General features: G+C 37.4%; 1 protein-coding gene across 2 annotated transcripts in view; it reads right to left on the reverse strand.

Annotated features, from left to right (window-relative positions):
- LOC136867206 (uncharacterized) overlaps positions 1–19546 on the reverse strand; it is an 84770-nt gene extending 65224 nt beyond the window's left edge. For both annotated transcript variants that reach the window (XM_067144336.2, XM_068227052.1), the window contains exon 1: positions 19434–19546. In XM_067144336.2, coding sequence (XP_067000437.2) covers positions 19434–19454 — 21 coding nt within the window. In that variant the 5' untranslated portion in view covers positions 19455–19546. The remainder of the gene's footprint in view (positions 1–19433) is intronic.
- Positions 19547–19794: the final 248 nt, after the last annotated feature.

The following is a 19794-nucleotide window of genomic DNA, read 5'->3' on the forward strand; positions in this document are numbered from 1 at the left end:
TAGTGAAGCACGGGTACATCAGCTAGTAAATTATAAATTGTATTGAATAGGTGGACCACTTGTTTATAATATTTAAGTTTACCTTAAATATTCTCGATTGGATGAAACTGCTAAGCGACAGTTTATTGTCCCTTAGACTTCCAGACTCTATTGTTAATGTTACGTAATAATCGGCTATGATCTGTTCTCTGTTGCTGTCTTTAATCTCGCAGGAAAATATTCTGTGTGTACAAAATGAGTGTGCGTACGCATCATGGCAAGTAGAGCGCAGAAAATTATTTCGCTTCTGAAGAAGAATCAACCTGAGGATTCAGACACTTCACATGAATACACAGTTAAGTCTTCAAGATTACTTTTTATATTACAACTAGCAAGGTACCCTGCTTCGCTACGGCTTTAAAATGAAAGTTATTATTCAAAGTGATAAATTTAGGAGAGTGCGCTGTCAGCTGAACATGTAAAATACGTCCTCAGTTCGTACATCAAACAGTAATGGGGGAGTGATTATTTATTTTATAATCTGCCACTCACTTGAACTGCGTGTGGAAGAATTTGAATGTTTTAAACCATACCTGATTTAACATCTAGGACGTAAAAGCGACCAACTTGTGAAATTTGATTTTGTACATCGAACAGTAATGGAGGAATGAATACCTTTTTAAGGGGTGAATGTTTTTAAATATTTATTAACATCTAGAATACAGAAGACCACCCTTCATAAAAAACAAAAAAAAGTTATGTTCATGCCTGAAGTGGTTTCAGAAGAATGCATATTGGGTTTTTGAGAGTCAACTACCATCTAAACCTATTAGGGGAGAAATGTTTCAGAAGGATACGGTATTTTACACCTAGGATATAAAAGAAGCCCCTTCTCGTAAAATTACAACTTTATTCACCAAGCGGTTTTGGAGGGATGAATAAGTTTACAGGGCTAACCTTATTTGACACTTTAGTGGAACGTTTCAAAATATTTCCTATTTCACACCTATGATTTAAAATATATACCGCTCATTTTAAAAATGTACCCACCTTAACACTTACCCTTAAGTGGATTTTCAGAAAACAAATTATGCGTGTTCCTTTACTTGTACAGGAGATTCCAAATACCAATTTTCACGTCTGTAACATGTTACGTTTTTGAGATACACTCATTTTAAAAATTCACCCCCTTTATCACTCCTTTCAACACCCCTTACATAGATTTTCCAAAAACAAAAATATAAGTTTCTTTATTTTTATACAGGTTCCAAATGCCAATTTTTTTTTTTTTTTGTATGTAACATCTTCATTTTTTGAGATGTAAGTATCCACAAAAAAAGAAGTCAACACCTTTTTCAGTACTTTTTACACACACACACACACACACCCCATTGAAGTGTTTTTTTAAACAAACAAATACGTGTTACTTTTATTTTTAAAAGAGATTAAAATAGCAATTTTCACGTCTGTAACATGTTAAGTTTTTGATATATTGTATATATACTCATTTTAAAAATGTATCCCTTTAACACTTGCCGTCAAGTGGATTTTCGGAAAACAAATTATGCATGGTCCTTTACTTTTACAGGAGATACCAAATACCAATTTTCACGCCTGTAATACGTTACGTTTTTGAAATATACTTATTTTCAGAATTCACCCCCTTTGTCACTCCTGTTCACCATCCCTTAAGTAATTTTCCAAAAAACAAAAAAGTTTATGCTTCTTTATCTTACCAATTTTCATGACTGTAACATCTTCAGTTTTAGAGATATAATTATCCACATACAAGGTATTCTACCCATTTTTCACCTCCCTTAACAGGATTTTCCAAAAACAAAAAAATATGTGTTTCTTTATTTTTAAAAGAGATTCCAAATGTCAATTTTCATGTCTTTAAACTGTTCATTTTCAAAATATAGATACGCTCATTTTAAAAATTCAAACCCCTTTTCACCCCCTTAGCTACGGAATACCCAAAAATCCTCCCTTAGTGAGCATCTACATTGTAATATAACTGTATCCCCAAAATTTCATTTCTTTATGCCCAGTAGTTTTTGCTCGGCGAAGATGAATCAGCACAATTTACAAACTTCATCGTATGAATCCATACTGGTACAGTTAAAACTGTTTTTAATTAAATAGTTCACTTGTAAAGTGACGTGTATTGATTGGGTGGACCAAAACCTAACATTGTTCCTTAGTTTTAGAAGATGAGTCAGTCAGTCAGGACAAGTTATTTTATATAAATTATATAGATAGCACATAATTTTAATTACTAGCAGAAAATCTCTGAATACCAACACTGATGCCTTTAACAATTATTTGCAGTGTTAATTGCAATAGGCAGGCTGAATTTTCACAGATACTGTATTTTATATACAGAGAATACAAGTTAATGACACAAGCACCATGCAGGACCACTCCAGTGTTTCAAGCTCAGACACCTTAAGGCTAGGAACTATGTTGACTGATCTAACTCCTCTACAAACTGTTCATGGCAGTAGTTGTTATGGTGTACTTTATTCCATAACTAAAAATAACATTTCAGCTCCATTGCCCTAGGAGGCAGGTATTCTATCATCATTTCACTGGACTGACTATTTTTCAGAGCAGTCAAGTACTGAAGTGCATGATTTGTCTTCTGTTCTAGTGAATTTAAGTGATCTCAGTATTACCGCCATAGAAAATAAAAGTAGTGAATTTTATCTACGCACTAATTTACCACACACACATTAACAAGTCCAAGTGCAGAATCTTCCAAAATTATCACATCAAATTCTGTAACTGGTGCTCCTAACCAACAGCCAAACTAGATATTATAATGAAGGTACAGCATGTAATACAAATATTAGAGCCCATAGCATTGTAACTGCAACTTCTGACCCCATTCCTACAATATCGTTAGGAGATGAAAGTAATTGCCAGCTTATCAGTGAAACAAACCAGTGATAATGTAGAATGCAATGACCAAAACTACCAGTTTACTGGTAGACAAAGAAAGGACAGAAAAGAAAACTTCCACATCACAGTAGAGAAGAACGAAAGAAAAGATGCCAGTGGAATGAATCGTACATTAGCCAACAAGGAAACGTCACTGAACTGAGAGAATTCTGGGATTTCCACTGCCGATCAAAATGTCACAAGAAAGTAAGTCTAGAAGACAGGAAAAACCAGTTTGACCATTTTTGGAACCTGCCATATGAAGGTAATGTTCTATACACTGCTAATAAAGTAATTGTAAGCGAAGTGAAGAGGACAAAAGATGCGAGCAGAAGGTCGTTCACAAGAACTTACACCCTAGCATGAGTACCAGTGTGTAAACAGCTGATTGCAATAATAACTGTCTAAGGGGCGATGATGGTGAAAATGCAGGAGTATGTAATTTAATTAAAAACCAGTGCTTAATATTAACATATTTAAATGTGAATTGGCACAGCTATTTGAAGAAAGTTGGTCTACAGTTTTTGATAGAAAAATAAGTTATGCAATGAATGTTAACAATATCAATTGTTAATAACAATATAGTAATATTAAACAATTAAGGAACACTTTTGTTAGGGGCTTTACGTCACACCGACACAGATAGGTCTTATGGCGACGATGGGATAGGAAAGGCCTAGGAGTTGGAAGGAAGCGGCCGTGGCCTTAATTAAGGTACAGCCCCAGCATTTGCCTGGTGTGAAAATGGGAAACCACGGAAAACCATCTTCAGGGCTGCCGATAGTGGGATTCGAACCTACTATCTCCCGGATGCAAGCTCACAGCCGCGCGCCTCTACGCGCACGGCCAACTCGCCCGGTGTCATGAAACTTAGCTAAAATAGTCTTAAAGGTTCAATTTACAACTTGGACTAAAATGGATATTGCTGTTCCACTGATTATAGTTCTATGATGTTTTTTGTAATGGACTGTTTTTAATGTCAATTTTTTTATGTACAGTATTTCATTACATAATACAACCCTGATTTTATTTTAGTCCATTTTAAGCAGGTTGCCTATACACACAAGCAGAAAAAATTTGAAAGTTCTATCTTAAATCATCATGGATTTATGTTCCTAAAACCTTAAAAAAAATACATTTCTAGAAAAACAAATTTAAAGTTTACTTTGATAGATTTTGCAACTTTTCATTGAAACATAAAGATTTTATGGACGTTTAAAACCTTCCTGTGCCATAATCAGGATCTTCCTCATCTTCTTTTCCTGTCTTCTGTGATGTAAACTGCCTGTGAACTTTGGATGCTTTTGTCAATGCTGCATCAGCCCGATCAACCTGCTCCTTGTCCAATACACTCAATATTTTTAATGTGTGCATCCATATATTGATCCCTAAAAGCTCTAACACATTCACTTTTCCTTCATTGCCATCATTATAATATTGCATTATATTGCATTATAATATTGCAGTTCTGTGTACCTCCATGTAAGCATTTTTCTAAAAGCATTGGATGTGCAGGATCTCCGTACACAGGCTTTATTTAATTTAAAACTGCATAAGGTAAGCTATGCGTGTGGTCATATGTCTCACCAGCCTCCTTAGATTTCCAATATCCACACCAAGTGACACTGCCTCTGGGGCACAACATATGTTGTGGATGCTCATTGGTCGGATAACTTATGGAAATATGAGGCCCAAACTGCTCTTTTCATATAATCTACACTTGTTGAGTTTTCTCTGATTGCTTTCCCATAATAAACTTGCAGAGTGTCTATATGCCCTTGCCTGAAAGCCTACCTTTCCCACCCAACATTTTTCCATTCTCTAGTTTTTGCCCCTTCCTTCTTTTTATCATTTCCCTTATTTTTTTCCCCCTCTATTTGCTTTACGTTGCGCCGACACAGATAGGTCTTATGGTGACAATGGGATTGGAAAGGCCTAGGAGTGGGAAGGAAGCGGCCGTGGCCTTAATTAAGGTACAGCCCCAGCATTTGACTGGTGTGAAAATGGGAAACCACAGAAAACCATCTTCAGGGCTGCCGACAGTGGGGCTCGAACCCACTATCTCCCGATTACTTGATACTGGCCGCACTTAAGCAACTCCAGCTATCGAGCTCGGTGTTTTCCCTTAATATACTGCCTAAACACTCACTACATTGTAATAAAGAGTTAATTATGGAGCATAAAATGCTAATATCTATCAGTCTAAACCCAGAAGTATCTTGTTCACAAGAGTTATCGATTGGGAAAGCGAGTTTGAAAATATCTTCTTCCTAGAAGCACTCTCATCAAGAAAACCCCCAGATGTATCCTGGGTTCCTGGCAAACTCGCATTTCTTCCTTTGTAAACGGGGCATAATTGTGGATAATATATGCACAATTTGCTGAAAACTGTCGCATTCACACATGTTTTCACATGAAGTACTACTTCCAGAAAGGACAAACTAAGACTTATTTACATTATTTATTCATAAAGTAAGTGCCAATATTGCCATCTGTGGATGACTCCTATAACTTCAACAAATACATTGTAATAAAGAGTTAATTATGGAGCATAAAATGCTAATATCTATCAGTCTAAACCCAGAAGTATCTTGTTCACAAGAGTTATCGATTGGGACAGCGAGTTTGAAAATATCTTCTTCCTAGAAGCACTCTCATCAAGAAAAACCCACATGTCAGTGATAACACAATACTGAAGTATGCAAGCTCTAGATTGAAAGGAATTTGAATGATGAGCAAGTTGAGGCATCATTCAACTGTGCAGGGGCTAATGTATTATTTTACTGCGGCAAAAATAATGGTCACAGAGTCATAACAACTTGGTAACATATTGCCAATAAGTGGTAAATTAATATAGTCCTATTAATTAAAAAACAATTTTTTTCATAAAATCACTATCATCCCTCCAACAAACTGCAAGGAACAGTAATTAAAGATAACAGAGGTAAATCAGGAGGTTCTAATAAGATATCTGATCTTAAGATGGCAGAAATTCTTGAGCACATTAATAAATTCCCCAAGTACAAGTCAAATTATTGCAGATTTGAAACAAGTACTCTCTTTCTCCCGTCACATGTCATGCTTCCAGTCATGTATGAACTATATAAAAAGGATTACCCTCATGCAGTTTCTCTCTCATGCTATAAGCAAGTATTTGATTCCAAATTTAACTAACGTCAAAAACCACTCAAGAAAGACACTTACAACTTCTGTGACTCTATAAACTCTCAAATAAACAATAGTAATAGTGAAGCTGAAGCGCTAAAGGTGAAGTTGCTTGCTCGTTAAGAGGATGCAGAAAATGCTCGAAGTATAATGAAGAGTAACTTTAAAAAGGCAAGTGAAATTAATGGACTGTCAGTGCTAAGCTTTGACATGCAGAGAACACTACCCCTGCCAAGAATTCAAACAAACATTATATTCTATAAATGTCAATTATGGTTGTATAACTATGGGATTCATGATGCTTCATTGAACAAAGGCTTCTGCCACCTGTGGCCAGAGGGTCAAGCTGGCCGTGAAGCCCAAGAAATAGGCTGTTCTCTAAGAAAATACATCAATGAATGTTTAGAAGACAGTACGGAAGAACTTGTGCTTTGGTCCGATTCCTGGGGAGGGCAGAATCGTAACATAAAAATGATCCTAATGCTGAAGTCTGTCATGGAATCACATACAACAATGAAGACCATAAAAATGAGATTTCTCATTTCTGGGCACAGCTATTTGCCCAATGATGATGATTTTGGAGACAATGAAAGCGCCCTTAAGTTCCAGCAAAGATTATATTCACTGGCAGATTATATAGAAGTTATAAGGAAATGCCGAAAGAAGAACAAACTTGTCGTCAACGAAATGAGAAAAGAGGATTTTAAGGGCACATCTTCTATTGAAAAACAGATAATCAACAGGAAGAGAGAGACCAATGGCAACGTGGTTTTTATTTGGCGTATGATGAATAATGACAACCCATAAACTATTTACACAACCAGTGAAAGATGAGAAATACAAATTATCATATCTATACAGTCAAAGAAAGCAATTTACAAAGTTTGAAAGTACAAGAAGAAAACACAATATATTTACATCGCTATCCACCTATCAACTCTGACAGTTCATATATACACACTGAGTGCGAGTGATGTACATGTCACTAAATGTGAATGTCCAAACCCACCACCCACTTCACTGCTTCAGGTGTTGCTGTGTTGAGGTCTTCCATGGTGCCAGTGAAAGCACGGAGTGGACATTCCTGCACTACATGTTTCATTGTTTGTCGAACCTCCCCACAATCACAGTATGGAGAAACTGACCAGCCCCAGGTGTGTAAAGTAGATGCTGTTCTACCTACTCCACATCTCATGCGGTTTAGTCTACTCCAGGTGCAACGTGGCAGATCAAAGCCTGCCAGCTTTGTGGATGGGTTATTAATATCCACTATTGCCCGAGCTGGGGATAAAGACCACTCTGTTAACCATTTAGAGGTGGGGTTGAATTCACTAGATGTTATCTTCACGGCTGTCTTCCAAGCAGGCTGGCGAGACTTCAGGCGTGTGCATTTCTGTCTGATATCCTCATGAACAGGTAGACGTTCATTCTTTAGCATTCTGGTCCATAGCTGAAAAAGGGCCTTCTGTCTCCTGATATGTGGAGGTAGTATATTGCTGAGAACCGGTAACCATTGGGTCGGTGTAGCACGAAGTGTACCGGTTATGATTCGCATGGTTTGACGAAGTTGTGAATCTACTAGCTGTGTGTGAGCACTGTTAAGCCAAACACCAGAGCAGTATTCTGCTGCAGAATAGACTAAGGCCAGAGATGTTGTCCTTAATGTGTTTCCATCCACTCCCCAGGAAGTTCCAGCCAATCGTTGGAGAATGTTGTTACGACTTTTTAGTTTGTTGGCGGTTTTCTGCAGATGATTTTTGTACGTAAGAGACCTGTCCAATGTTACTCCTAAGTAACTGGGATTGGCACAATATTGTAGTTCATGGCCCTTGAAGAATACCCTTGGATGGTGGTTTGCTTCTGCGTTGTTCAGATGGAATGTAGATGTCACTGTTTTCTGTGGATTGGGATGAAGGTACCATCTTTGAAAGTAGTCATCCAACAGTTCAAGGTCTCGGTTAAGAACTATTTCAGCTTCTGCGAAGTTGGGTCGTTGAATTGTAAGGCAAATATCGTCCGTATATATGAACTTCCGGGACACTGTTTCAGGCAGGTCGTGGATGTATAAGTTGAAGAGAGTAGGAGATAGAACCGACCCTTGAGGCAGACCATTGTTGACTTTGTGGAATTTGCTTCTGTTGTGTTCTGAGTGAACTTGAAATAGTCGGTTCCTTTAACATTCTGTCAATTAGTGTAGTAATTTTTAAGCAAGGAACAGCTTTAATCAGTTTAAGCATAAGACCTTCCCTCCAGACTGTGTCATATGCAGCTGTAAGATCTAAGAAGACAGAGACGCTTTTCAATTTCTTCTCAAAACCAACCTCCAGATATGTGGTCAAGGACAGTACTTGGTCACTGCAGTCACGGCTGGGTCGAAATCCTGTTTGTTCAACTGGAAGGAATGCTTCGATGGCAGGTGCTATTCGGTTTAGTATCAGTCTTTCTAATAACTTGTAGGTGACGCAGAGTAGAGCTATAGGTCGATAGCTTTGTGAGAGAGTTGGATCCTTTCCTGGTTTCAGAAGGGCAATAATTTTTGACTTCTTGAAGATTGGGGGAAGTCTTCCTGACTGAAGTATGGAGCTGAAGAATGCAGCAAGCCATCTTCTTGTAGCTGGACCACAGTTTTTTAGTAGTTCTGGGTAGATTCCATCTAGTCCTGCAGCTTTGCCATTTCGGAGTGATTTTAATCCCTCATCGACCTCTTGTGATGTGAAAGGTTGTGAATAGGTTGCGTTCGGTTGTGTTTCTCGTTTTGCCCGTTTAAGCTCAGTTTTAACCCATTTCGTGGTCAGTTTATTCCTTGTTGTTTTAGAGGTGGAAACGAGGTGATTTGCTATTGCTTCTACCTTGATTGGGGAATGTTGCTTTGGTGGTATGGATGTGGAATCTAATTTCCGAATAAGTGACCATGCTTTTCTGCTGGAATGGGTGAAAGTCATGTCTTTTACAGTCTTCACCCACTTCTCTTTTCTAGCAAGATCAAGTGATTGTAGTAAATCTGTTGCTTTCTCGTGACTGCTATTTTCTTCGAATTCCTTACTCAGTCTGCTGGACTCTTCACTCCATCCCGGTATATAGTCTTTACGGAATCCTCTAGGAATATAGGTTTTTGCTGCTGATTTTATTAAGCCAACAAACCTCATGTGGTTCTCTGGGACAGGTTTAATCCATCTGATGTTGGCATCAGTAGACTTGGCATAAGCAACCCAGTCTGCTTTCTGAAAGTTCCAGCGAGGTCTGGGTGTAGATTGTATAACTGGGATCTGAATTCCTATTTGGTAGATTATGGGTCTGTGCTGGCTGTGCGGGAAGTTATTGAGCACTTGTCTCCTAACACGGCAAGATGGTAACATAAAACTGTGCGAGACAAAGCAAAGGTCTGGTGTGTAGTCACATTTCCAACGGCCAGCATAAAACTGTGCGAGACAAAGCAAAGGTCTGGTGTGTAGTCACATTTCCAACGGCCAGAGTGAAACGTTCCCTTATCTTTGGGATCATATATCAGTGCAAGGTTGTTTACTTCTGCCCATTCTGAGACCTTAGTTCCATTTTCATCATCTCGCTTATAGCCCCAAGATGTATGGTGGCTGTTGAAATCTCCAATGATGATGTTATTATGAGAGGGTATTATGGGAATGGGATCAGGCCATATTTCATTGGGTGGCTTGTAAATATTCGTTACCATGATGTCTTCTATTTGTACTGAGGTGGAGAAATAGGTTGGATGATCGCTTACTGGTAGGGTACTGTAGTTGCAAATGTTATTTCTAATGTAAGTAGCAATTCCGTATTGAGCATGGTCATGAGCTGCTATCATTTTAAATCCTGGTATCTTTCCCCTTGCCAATAACTGTTCAGTGTTCTCTGTATGTGTTTCCTGTAGTACAACAATGTCAACTGAGTGCTTCTGTAAAATGCTTGATAAATACTCACTCTTGGCTCTACTAATGCCTTCGATGTTAAACTGGCAGATGTTGATCTGTGGGCCAATCTTCCGTGTTTGAAATTCATAGTCCTTAGAAGGACTGTTCGACGAATATAGGTTATCATGACCAAGAGGTCGTTTATGACAGTTCGGTCTCATCTTGATCATAGTTGCTCGCTTAGCACCACCCGGGGGACACGTGCAGGGTAATGGTAGGTAATACCTGCGGACGTGAGCAACAGTGGACCCCCGGCAACGTGGTAAGCTGGCCAAAAGGCAGCAAATTGAAATAATTAAGGAGAAGCCATGGTCGTTGACTTTGAAACAAGCTTTGATGACGCAGAAGGCCAAGAAATGAATTTGAACAGGAGAAGAACATGCCAGGGTGACCAGAACAACCTCAGTTTTTGCCATGATAATCTATGGCCAAAAGGAAAAGCTATATCACATCCCAAATTGCAGGACATTAAGAGTATCATGCATCTGATACCGTTCGATGCCAAGGAGTTCTACAAATGTCTTTATTCAGAAGGGATCAGTTTTGACGACATCGAGGGTTTTGGTAGTGAGCTTGATTTCTCGATAGAAGATGAAACCTATGAAAGTATCAGTTTCTTACCAGTTTAGCAACAGTCCATTTTGTATTATTATTATTATTTGATTATTAATTTAAAAATGATTAAGAAATATATTCAACTGTATTTGTGCTTTGACTAAAATATTGAAAATAAAATTGCTATTGTTTTAAAACAAAAGATTTCTCACTCTACACTTCAAGTTACTTGTCCAAGATCCTGAAACAGTCTAAATTAACGTACAAATAAAAAAGGAAAACTAAAAAATGGGTGCTTAGCCGTTTCAGGCATACCGTTGTATTTGATAGAATAACGTAATAACAAGCTATGCGCCAACAATGGTGCTTAGCATTTTTATGCTTAACTAAACTCACAAATAAGATAAAACATATAAGTGACAAATGTTCATTTAAGTCAATTTCCTGCAGTATTTTTCTGATTTATTTGCAAGAACTGTCAACAATGCATAGAAATAAGACTATGTATTTTTGAAACTCAAATAGGACTAACAAGGGAGATTTAACAGTTGTTTAAATGTCCAAACTTTCAATCGCGTTTTTCTCAACTTCAGCATTTGGCAGATAGCTGTTTAATGCATAACGCCGTCCAATTCAACAAGAAAAATGCAGTTTTCCACTAACGGACATTATTTTTAAGCAAGATCGGTGTAATGTCGTCTTCTATCCATCAGTATGGTTAGTGTGGGTTATAAATATTGTAAATGATTTTGTGTGTAAAGCTGCAAAATTTGTTAATACAGGAGCTTGTACGACTTTAACTACTGCAGTTCTCCCTGTTTTAAATAGTTTGAATTTTTTTTAAGTGAGACTAAAATAGCAGTTCAAATCATACTGAGAAACTAGGTCAGGTAATCTGCAAAACTCTCATTGCTATCATCTTAAAGAACATTGGAGATGAAGTGACTGAACGTTCTGAGGGGGTGAAATATTTGAACAGCAAACCGATTTACAGGAAAATCATCCAAATGTAACAGCTGTGGTAACTGCGTACCAACCATTCTAATACTGCACACTAGCAGCGCTCCGGTGGAGAAAGTGAGTACTTCTTGATGTCTGCATTTATTCTTTAAGTGGGGATGCGTTATGTATACTAGAGGGCGATGTCCCAACAAATCACTTCTTACAATAAAGCTTGCACTCAGAATGATTCCCAGTGTCTCAATAATTGTTATAAGCCATCAAACAAAACAAAGATCATAGATTTGAACATTGTCAGTGAGTTTCACAACTCGCTGCATGGTGTGATCATGTGATCATGCACGGCGGTTTGCTGAAAAAATCAAAATGTGTAAAGCAATTAGCCTTTTAGCAAACACAGCGCCACATGAAGTTGAAGGCATTGGCTGTAATCTTTCTACTCAGTAACAGGAACATCTTCGAAATTTCTGTGATTCTCAATAGTCACAGAAAAGTTCACAGACATCGCTGATACAGCCAAAGTTGATCTGACTAGCTAGTAATGTCCGAAATCTCATGCTTCCTTCCCACAGCTGACTCACTTACGGCTACCTAATGTACTGACAGTCTCTCCAGACAAGATTTTTCACCTCCTTCAAGTAATATATAGTTTGTTTTTGTCTAACGACAGTATAAGAAATCTCCTTTGCTTCACAGCAAGTAGACTGTTGATATATTCCCACATTTTTAACAATGTTTGTGAAGTTCCAGTTTCTGATTGTTTAAAGAAGATATTTTAAGACTATTTTGAAGAATACAAAATAACGTGTATAAGTGCTATTTTTACTAGTAATGTGATACTTGTAAACAAGCGCTACACACCTGAAGAAAAATATCACATTACAGGACTCAGACATTTATCCATTTTACCTTGACAAGGATAACATGTTTTAATCAAGAGTTTGTTAATTATGTAGGTTTTTGTGTTAATTTTAATCTGTATTAAGGGAATGCAGCTGAAGAAGTCCACATAGGACGAAACATCCTGCAATATTCATGAGAATAAATAAAATAATCAAAGGATTATTTGTTGTGGTGAAAAGGTGGATCTTTAATTAAAAATTTTTATTCATATGTAAGTGGTATGTTCCGAGCTGTCAGTGGAGAGATTGTGTGGAATGACATTTGTAGACAAATAAGCTGAAATTGGAGTTTTTTTAAAATAAGAAGGACTGGTAAACCTACGTTGCTATGATTTCTAGAATCATCTTAATCTAACTTACGTTAACACACATAAATACTTAGAACTAAAACATTAAAACATAGAACACTGCTCTTGTATTAACTACACAGTACTACTACAGTAAACCTATGTTGCTCTTCATGACATTATATTTGTTACATTTTCTAAATAAAGGGATCTGATAATAGTTTTATGTGCTTAATAAGATTTTCTTCTTAATATAGAGAAAGAAAACATCTTCCAAGCAACCAATCAAGCGCACAGTGGCATAGTTGAGCCACTCTGTCGACATAAGTAACATTAGATGATGAGCCTAATCAACCAGGCATTATTTAAAGGAGCATAATAAACTTACGGCGAGAAACAGGATTTAACAAGACATATTTTAACACAAGCAAGAATGAGGAAAATACAACGACAGTCCAACACAAAGTTTTAAGTGAGTCCACATAAATAAGGGCAAGTATTATGACGGAGCAGCATTCTAAAGAAAGTCTTTTTAATATGTAGTTAATACAGTGTTCTAAGTATTTACATGTGTTAACACAAGTCAGATTAAGATTATCTTAGAATAAAGAAATTTTGATTTTATGCATACGAAGCTCGCTGATGAAGAAAGTATATATCTTTCGAAACATGTACGAGTATTAAGTGTATAAAACTCTTTTATAATAAATATTGACAGGGCAGACTATACAACTACCCGTTGTACTTTTAATGAATTTAGCCAAATCAATCTTCTGTCACCAATTTGATTCAGTATCTCTTCATTCGTGATTCAATCTACCCATCTCACCTTCAGCATTCTTCTATAACACCACAATTCAAAAGCTTAGATTCTCTTTTTCTGAGACACTTATCGTCTATGCTTCACTTCCACACAATGCCATGCTCCATACAAAGTCTTCAAAAACATCTTTCTAATTCCTATATCAATGTTCGAAGTGAGCTAATTTCTTTTCTTTAAGATAGGCCTCCCTTACATATGCTAGTCTGAATTTTATGACTTCCTTGCTTCTGCCATCGTAAGTTATTTTACTACCCAAGTAACAATATTCATCTACTTCCTTTAAAACTTCACTTCCTAACCTAGTATTTCCTGCATCACCTGACTTCATTCAACTGCACTTCGTCACATTTGTTTTGGACTTATTTATTTTCATCATGTATTCCTTCCCCAAAGACTCTGTCCATACCATTCAGCAATTTCTCCAATCTTCAGCATTTTCAAATAAAGTAACAATATCATCGGCAAATCTCAGGGTTTTGACTTCCTCTCCTTGGATTGTGATTCCCTTTCCAAATTCCACCTTAATTTCCTCTACTGCCTGTTCTATATAAACATTAAAAAGGAGGGGGCGCAAACGTCAGCCTTGCCTCACTCCTTTCAGGATTGCTGTTGCTTTTTCAATGCCTTTGATTCTTATCACTGCAGACTGATTTTTATACAGATTGTAGATAATAATTAATTCTCAGTATCTGATCATGATCATAATTTGATCCTCTAAGTTCAAACGTAAAGTCAGGATTGCTTCACGTGTTTCTACATTTTTTCTGCAGCCAAATTGATCTTCTCGCGACACTGTTTCAACTCTTTTTCTATTCTTCTGTAAATAATATGTGTTAAATTTTGCAGGTGTGAGATACTAAACTAATGGTGCAGTAGTTTTCACACTTGTCAGCACCCAGCTTTCTTGGGAATAGGTATAACAACATTCTGCTGAAAATCTTTCTTTTTCTCCTTTTTTTTTTTTTTTTTTTTTTTTTTTTTTTTTTTTTTTTTTTTTTTTTTTTTTTTTACGTCGCACCAACACAGATAGGTCTTATGGCGACGATGGGATAGGAAAGGGTTAGGAGTGAGAAAGAAGCGGCCATATCCTTAATTAAGGTACATTTGCCTTGTGTGAAAATGGAAAACCACGGAAAACCATCTTCAGGGCTGCCGACAGTGGGGTTCGAACCCACTATCTCCCAGATGCAAACTCACAGCCGCGCGCTCCTAACTGCACGGCTAACTCGCCCGGTCTGCTGAAAATCAGATGGCACTTTTTCTGTATCATAGATCTTACACACTAACTGGAATAACCTCGCCATGCTGATTTCTCCCGCAACAGTCTGTTATTATGAGGGAATGTCATTAATTCCAGGAGCCCCGTTCCTATTTAGATCTCTCAAAACTCTGTCGAATTCTGACCTCAAAATTGGGTCTCATTTCATCAGCATCAACAGCCACTTCTTGTTCTAGAACCATATAATCTACTTCTGTACCTTGATACAACTGTTGTATATGTTCCAGCAATCTTTCTGCCTTGTGTTCTTTCCCTAGAAGTGGTTTGCCATCTGAGATCTTTATGTTCATACACCTAGTTTTCCTTTCTCCAAAGGTTTCCTTGATTTTACAGTATGCAGCGTCTACCTTTCCTAGGACCATACAACCTTCACCATTCTTGCACATCTCTTTCAGTCATTCTTCCTTATCTGTCCTGCACTTTCTGTCCACTTCATTCTTTAATCACCAGTATTCTGTTCTGCCCCCCTCATTTTTTGCATTCTTATACTTCCGTCGTTCCTCAATCAGGTCTAGTATCTCCTGCCTTATCCATTAATTCTAAGTTGATCTTTCCTTTCTTCCTAACCTTTCTTTAACAACCCTACTGACCTCATATTTTATGACTGTCCATTCTTCTTCTATTGTGTTTCCTTCAACCTTTCCATTTAGTCCTTGTGCAACATGTTCCTTAAAACAGTCCCTCATACTCTTTTCTTTCAACTTGTCTAGATCCCATCTCCTCGCATTCCTTTCTTCAATTTCTTCAACTTCAAATAGCATTGCATGACCAATATGTTATGGTCAATTGGTCAGAGTCCATGTCTGCTCCTGGTAAAGTTTTGCAATCTAGCACCTGGTTTCTGAATCTCTGCCTGACCGTAACAAAGTCTGTTTGATACCTTCCAGTGTCACCAGGATTCATCCACGTATACTGCCGTTGTTCGTGGTGTTTGAACCAAGTATTAGCAAGGACTACATTTTGATCAGTGCACAACTCAACCAGCCCACTTCCTCCTTCATTCTTTTGTCCCAATCCAAAATCTCCTACTGCATTAAATTCTCTTCCTTGGCCTACCACTGCATTCCAGTCTCCCATCACAATAAAATTCTTGTCACCGTTTACATACTGTATTAAATATTCTATCTCTTCATATATTCTTTTGATTTCTTCATCATCCACTGAACTAGTAGGCATATAGACCTGCACTACTGTGGTGAGCATTGGCTTGGTATCTATCTTGACAACAATAATCCTTTCACTCTGCTGGTTATAGTAGATTATCTGCTGCCCTATTTTCTTATTCATGATTAAACCATTTCCTGCAGTTCCCCTGTTTGATTTTGTGTTGATAATTCTGTAGTCACCTGACCAAAAATCCTTCTAACGTATTTCACTTATACCAACTACACCTAACATTAGTCTATCCATCTCCCTTTTCAGATTCTCTAACCTACCACAATGATTCAAACTTCTAATGTTCCATATTTTGACTCGCACAATGTCAGTATCCATCTTCCTGATAATCGCCTTAACTCACGTAGTCCCCACCCGGAGATAAGAATGGGGGAATATTTTACCTCCAAAATATTTTACCTGGGAGGAAGCCATCATCAGTACATCATTCATACAGAGAGACCTGCATGTCCTCGGGAGTTAGTTATGGCTGTAGTTTCCCTCTGCTTTCCGCCATATAGCAGTATCAACACAGCTAAGCCATAGGTGTACGGTACATAACTTAGTAAAGAAGTTCTGCACCACCGGGTCCATTCTTAACAAGAAATCACGCAGGAGACGAACCGTTTTAACACAGGAAAAGCCTGAAATAGGAGCTCTCTTGGAAAGAACTCCCAACAAAATTCCTGTCGCGTCTCGCCGTACAAGCTAATGTGTCATTATCTTCTGCCCACAAAGCAACAAAACTGTTAAAAACAAAACTGTACAATCCCATCCCTGCCCAATATTTAAAAGGCCCGACAGTTTCGCTAGGGTTAGGTATTGTAACTGGTTGCTTCAGTCAGTTCACAATGGGTATGTTGACCCAGAACTTTTATTTTATAGTGATGCAGCATGGTTACACTTAAGTGGCTATGTAAATAGTCAAAACAATCGCTACTGGTGTGCAGAAAGTCACCACCAGCTGCAAGTCCGTCCACTTCATGATGTAAAAACAGGAGTTTGGTGCGCAATAATGCTCGCAGAATTATAAGGCCTATATTTTTCCATGAAACAATAAATGCTGATCGATATACAGACCTCATTCTTAGACCATTCTTTCAAGAGCTGACGGAAGAAGTAAGGAGTAATGATTACTTCATAATGCAAGATAATGCAGCGGCACACATGCTAATCGGTCTATGGCGGTAATATGGGAAGTTTTTTAAGATCGTGTGGTTAATTATCCCCCTAGATCTCCTGATTTAAATCCCTGTGATTATTACCTGTGAGGGATGCTGAAGGGAGAAGTATATGTGAACAACCCTCACACAAGAGAAGAACTACAAGAGAACATTACACAAGTTATTTTGAACATCACAGGGCCGAGATTCGCCGAGTTTCTGCAAACCTATTTACGAGGTGTCAGGCGTGTTTGACAGCTGAGGGACAACATTTTGAACATCAAATGTAAAAAAAAAGACCCTGTACTTTACAGAATGTCAGTCTTAAGGGAATCACCAATTTATTTTTTTTTTTCACATGGGGCTGGAATTATACCAAAGTTTGCAATTATTTGTTTTTTAGCACAGAGCCACAAAGTGTCTACCATGACTTAGTGAGACTAAACATGATACCTAGGAATTTTCAAAATGATTTTTCTCATTATTTCTGTTTTAATTAGCGACTTCTAGCATTTCAAATAATTCGCCATTTACTTCGCAAAAATTCTCATCAGTAAATCAAAATATCTGCGCACTTTTTTAGCGATAGATTTACACTCTAGTGCTGAATTGGTCGACTTCAATTATCTTCGAGATTCGTATTGGCAACCTTTGAAACACAAACTAAGAATCGCTTACCATCGCTGTGCGAGATCTGGAGTACATTTTAAGTACTCGTACTGTTGTTGTTTACACAGCAAAGCCAAACTATAGAATTCATGCTAGGAACACATTTTGCATCGGGAAATGTTATATAATATTATATATTGTGTGTGTGACACAGTTGTTGGCGTAAGATAATGAAGGTTTAGAAAATTCATATCGATCGATCATATTATCAATTCAATTCAGATTTCATTTTCATTCAGTTGGCAGTATTACCGGAACCAGCAGTGCTCCCTTCTTACTCCTCAACCGAGTACAAAAATCTATCACTAAACAGTGCGCATACTATACCTCTCCCAGCACTAGTGCAGCTACTGGTTCTGCTGCAGTAGAAATGAATAAATTATCTTTATCACTTAATTTTCTCCCATTTTTTCTTCCATGTTATATACCGATTACTAAAATGTAATGATTACAATTTCATTTCAAGAAGTAAATTGTGAGTAAAAATTACATTTTGTAAAAAGTAATAATTACAATTAAAAATTACTAAAAAAGTACTGGTTACAAGTAATCAAATGAATTACTTTTACTCAACTACTTACCAACTCTGATATTACCTCTGGGGTAAACTAAACATCGCTGTGTACAAGACAAACATGCACACCACACAAGAACTGGAATATAATATTAGTCAAATAGCCGAGATTTCACAACGAGAACTACAATGAGCGATGACTAATTTCCTAACAAAGTACCACAAATGTGTGGAGAATGAAGGCTGTTATAAGGTTTACCTTCCCGCTACTGACAACCCACATGCAGAAAATGAGCGTGCATTCGTCCATAATAAAAATAATGTGCCGTATGAATGTTGCAAATGAGGTTATTGGCATCCTGACAGATAATTTGCTCTATTGAAACATTTCTTCTAGCAGGTGGATTCCTAGAAAGGTCACTTATAGTGCTTTAGTGTGCTCCTTGATGAGGCTATGATCAAACAAGACTAGATGGTATGAAAAGTATATTCTCCTGTCCACTGTCCCTATGACAAAGGTAACCAAAGGGCACCAATTCTTTGTAATCAAGTGTTGTGTGCACTGTCCGCAGTATACCATTGAGAAAAAAAAAAAGCACTGAAGAAAATAGTGGAAACTTAAATAAGTTAGCTGTCTCATCGTCCAATAATGCCGAGCAAGACTTCTTTTCACATCCTGCAAAGTGGCCAAAATGGCATATCAAAGTTAAAACTATCCCATCATCATCATAATCATCATCACGTCGCTTCATAGCTGGAACATATAGAAGACATGTGATTTACAACACAGTACCGGTACCAATTATAAGATAATTTGCATATTACATGTTTCGTTGGGAATTCTTAGGTCCTAAAATGTTAAACTTACATATAATGCTCATCTTAATAATACTTTCGATAAAGTGTAACCATACTTTCCCTAGAGACATACTGGAAAAACGCTCATATACCGAGTACCAATTTTCGACACATGTTCTTCACTGTGAATGCCATGAAGATTCTATGATAAGACGGAATATCATAACCTTATACAAATTATTCCCAACGTGACAAGCGGGCATAGTTCCTGAAAACAGCAAGCAGCAGTACTAAATCAAAACAAAATATACTTACATTAACACTAATACTTCCCATGACCGCTACAGCAAGAATTAACTAGCGTTACAGCATAAGTCAAGCATTCATACTGTGCAACACATGTATTTATACCTGATGTAAACAAGACTATTGTGCAGTGTTGCCAATGTACTTCACAATAGAACTGTCCTAATTCGTCCTTTAAAAGGATATAACTATCTTAGATGCAGTATAATAGCCCTATATCTCAAATGCTAATTTTTAAAATAAGAACGTTTCAGATCCTTTGAAATTACGAAGTAAATCACCAACGTAGGACAGAATGTTTACGTTGGCCATAATGGTTTGCGGTGGATATATTTTGCCGAGTAATTTAGTTTTGAAGCAGAAATAATAA

This window comes from Anabrus simplex, chromosome 3 (assembly GCF_040414725.1).
Source record: "Anabrus simplex isolate iqAnaSimp1 chromosome 3, ASM4041472v1, whole genome shotgun sequence".
Classification (NCBI taxonomy): Eukaryota; Metazoa; Arthropoda; class Insecta; order Orthoptera; family Tettigoniidae; genus Anabrus; species Anabrus simplex.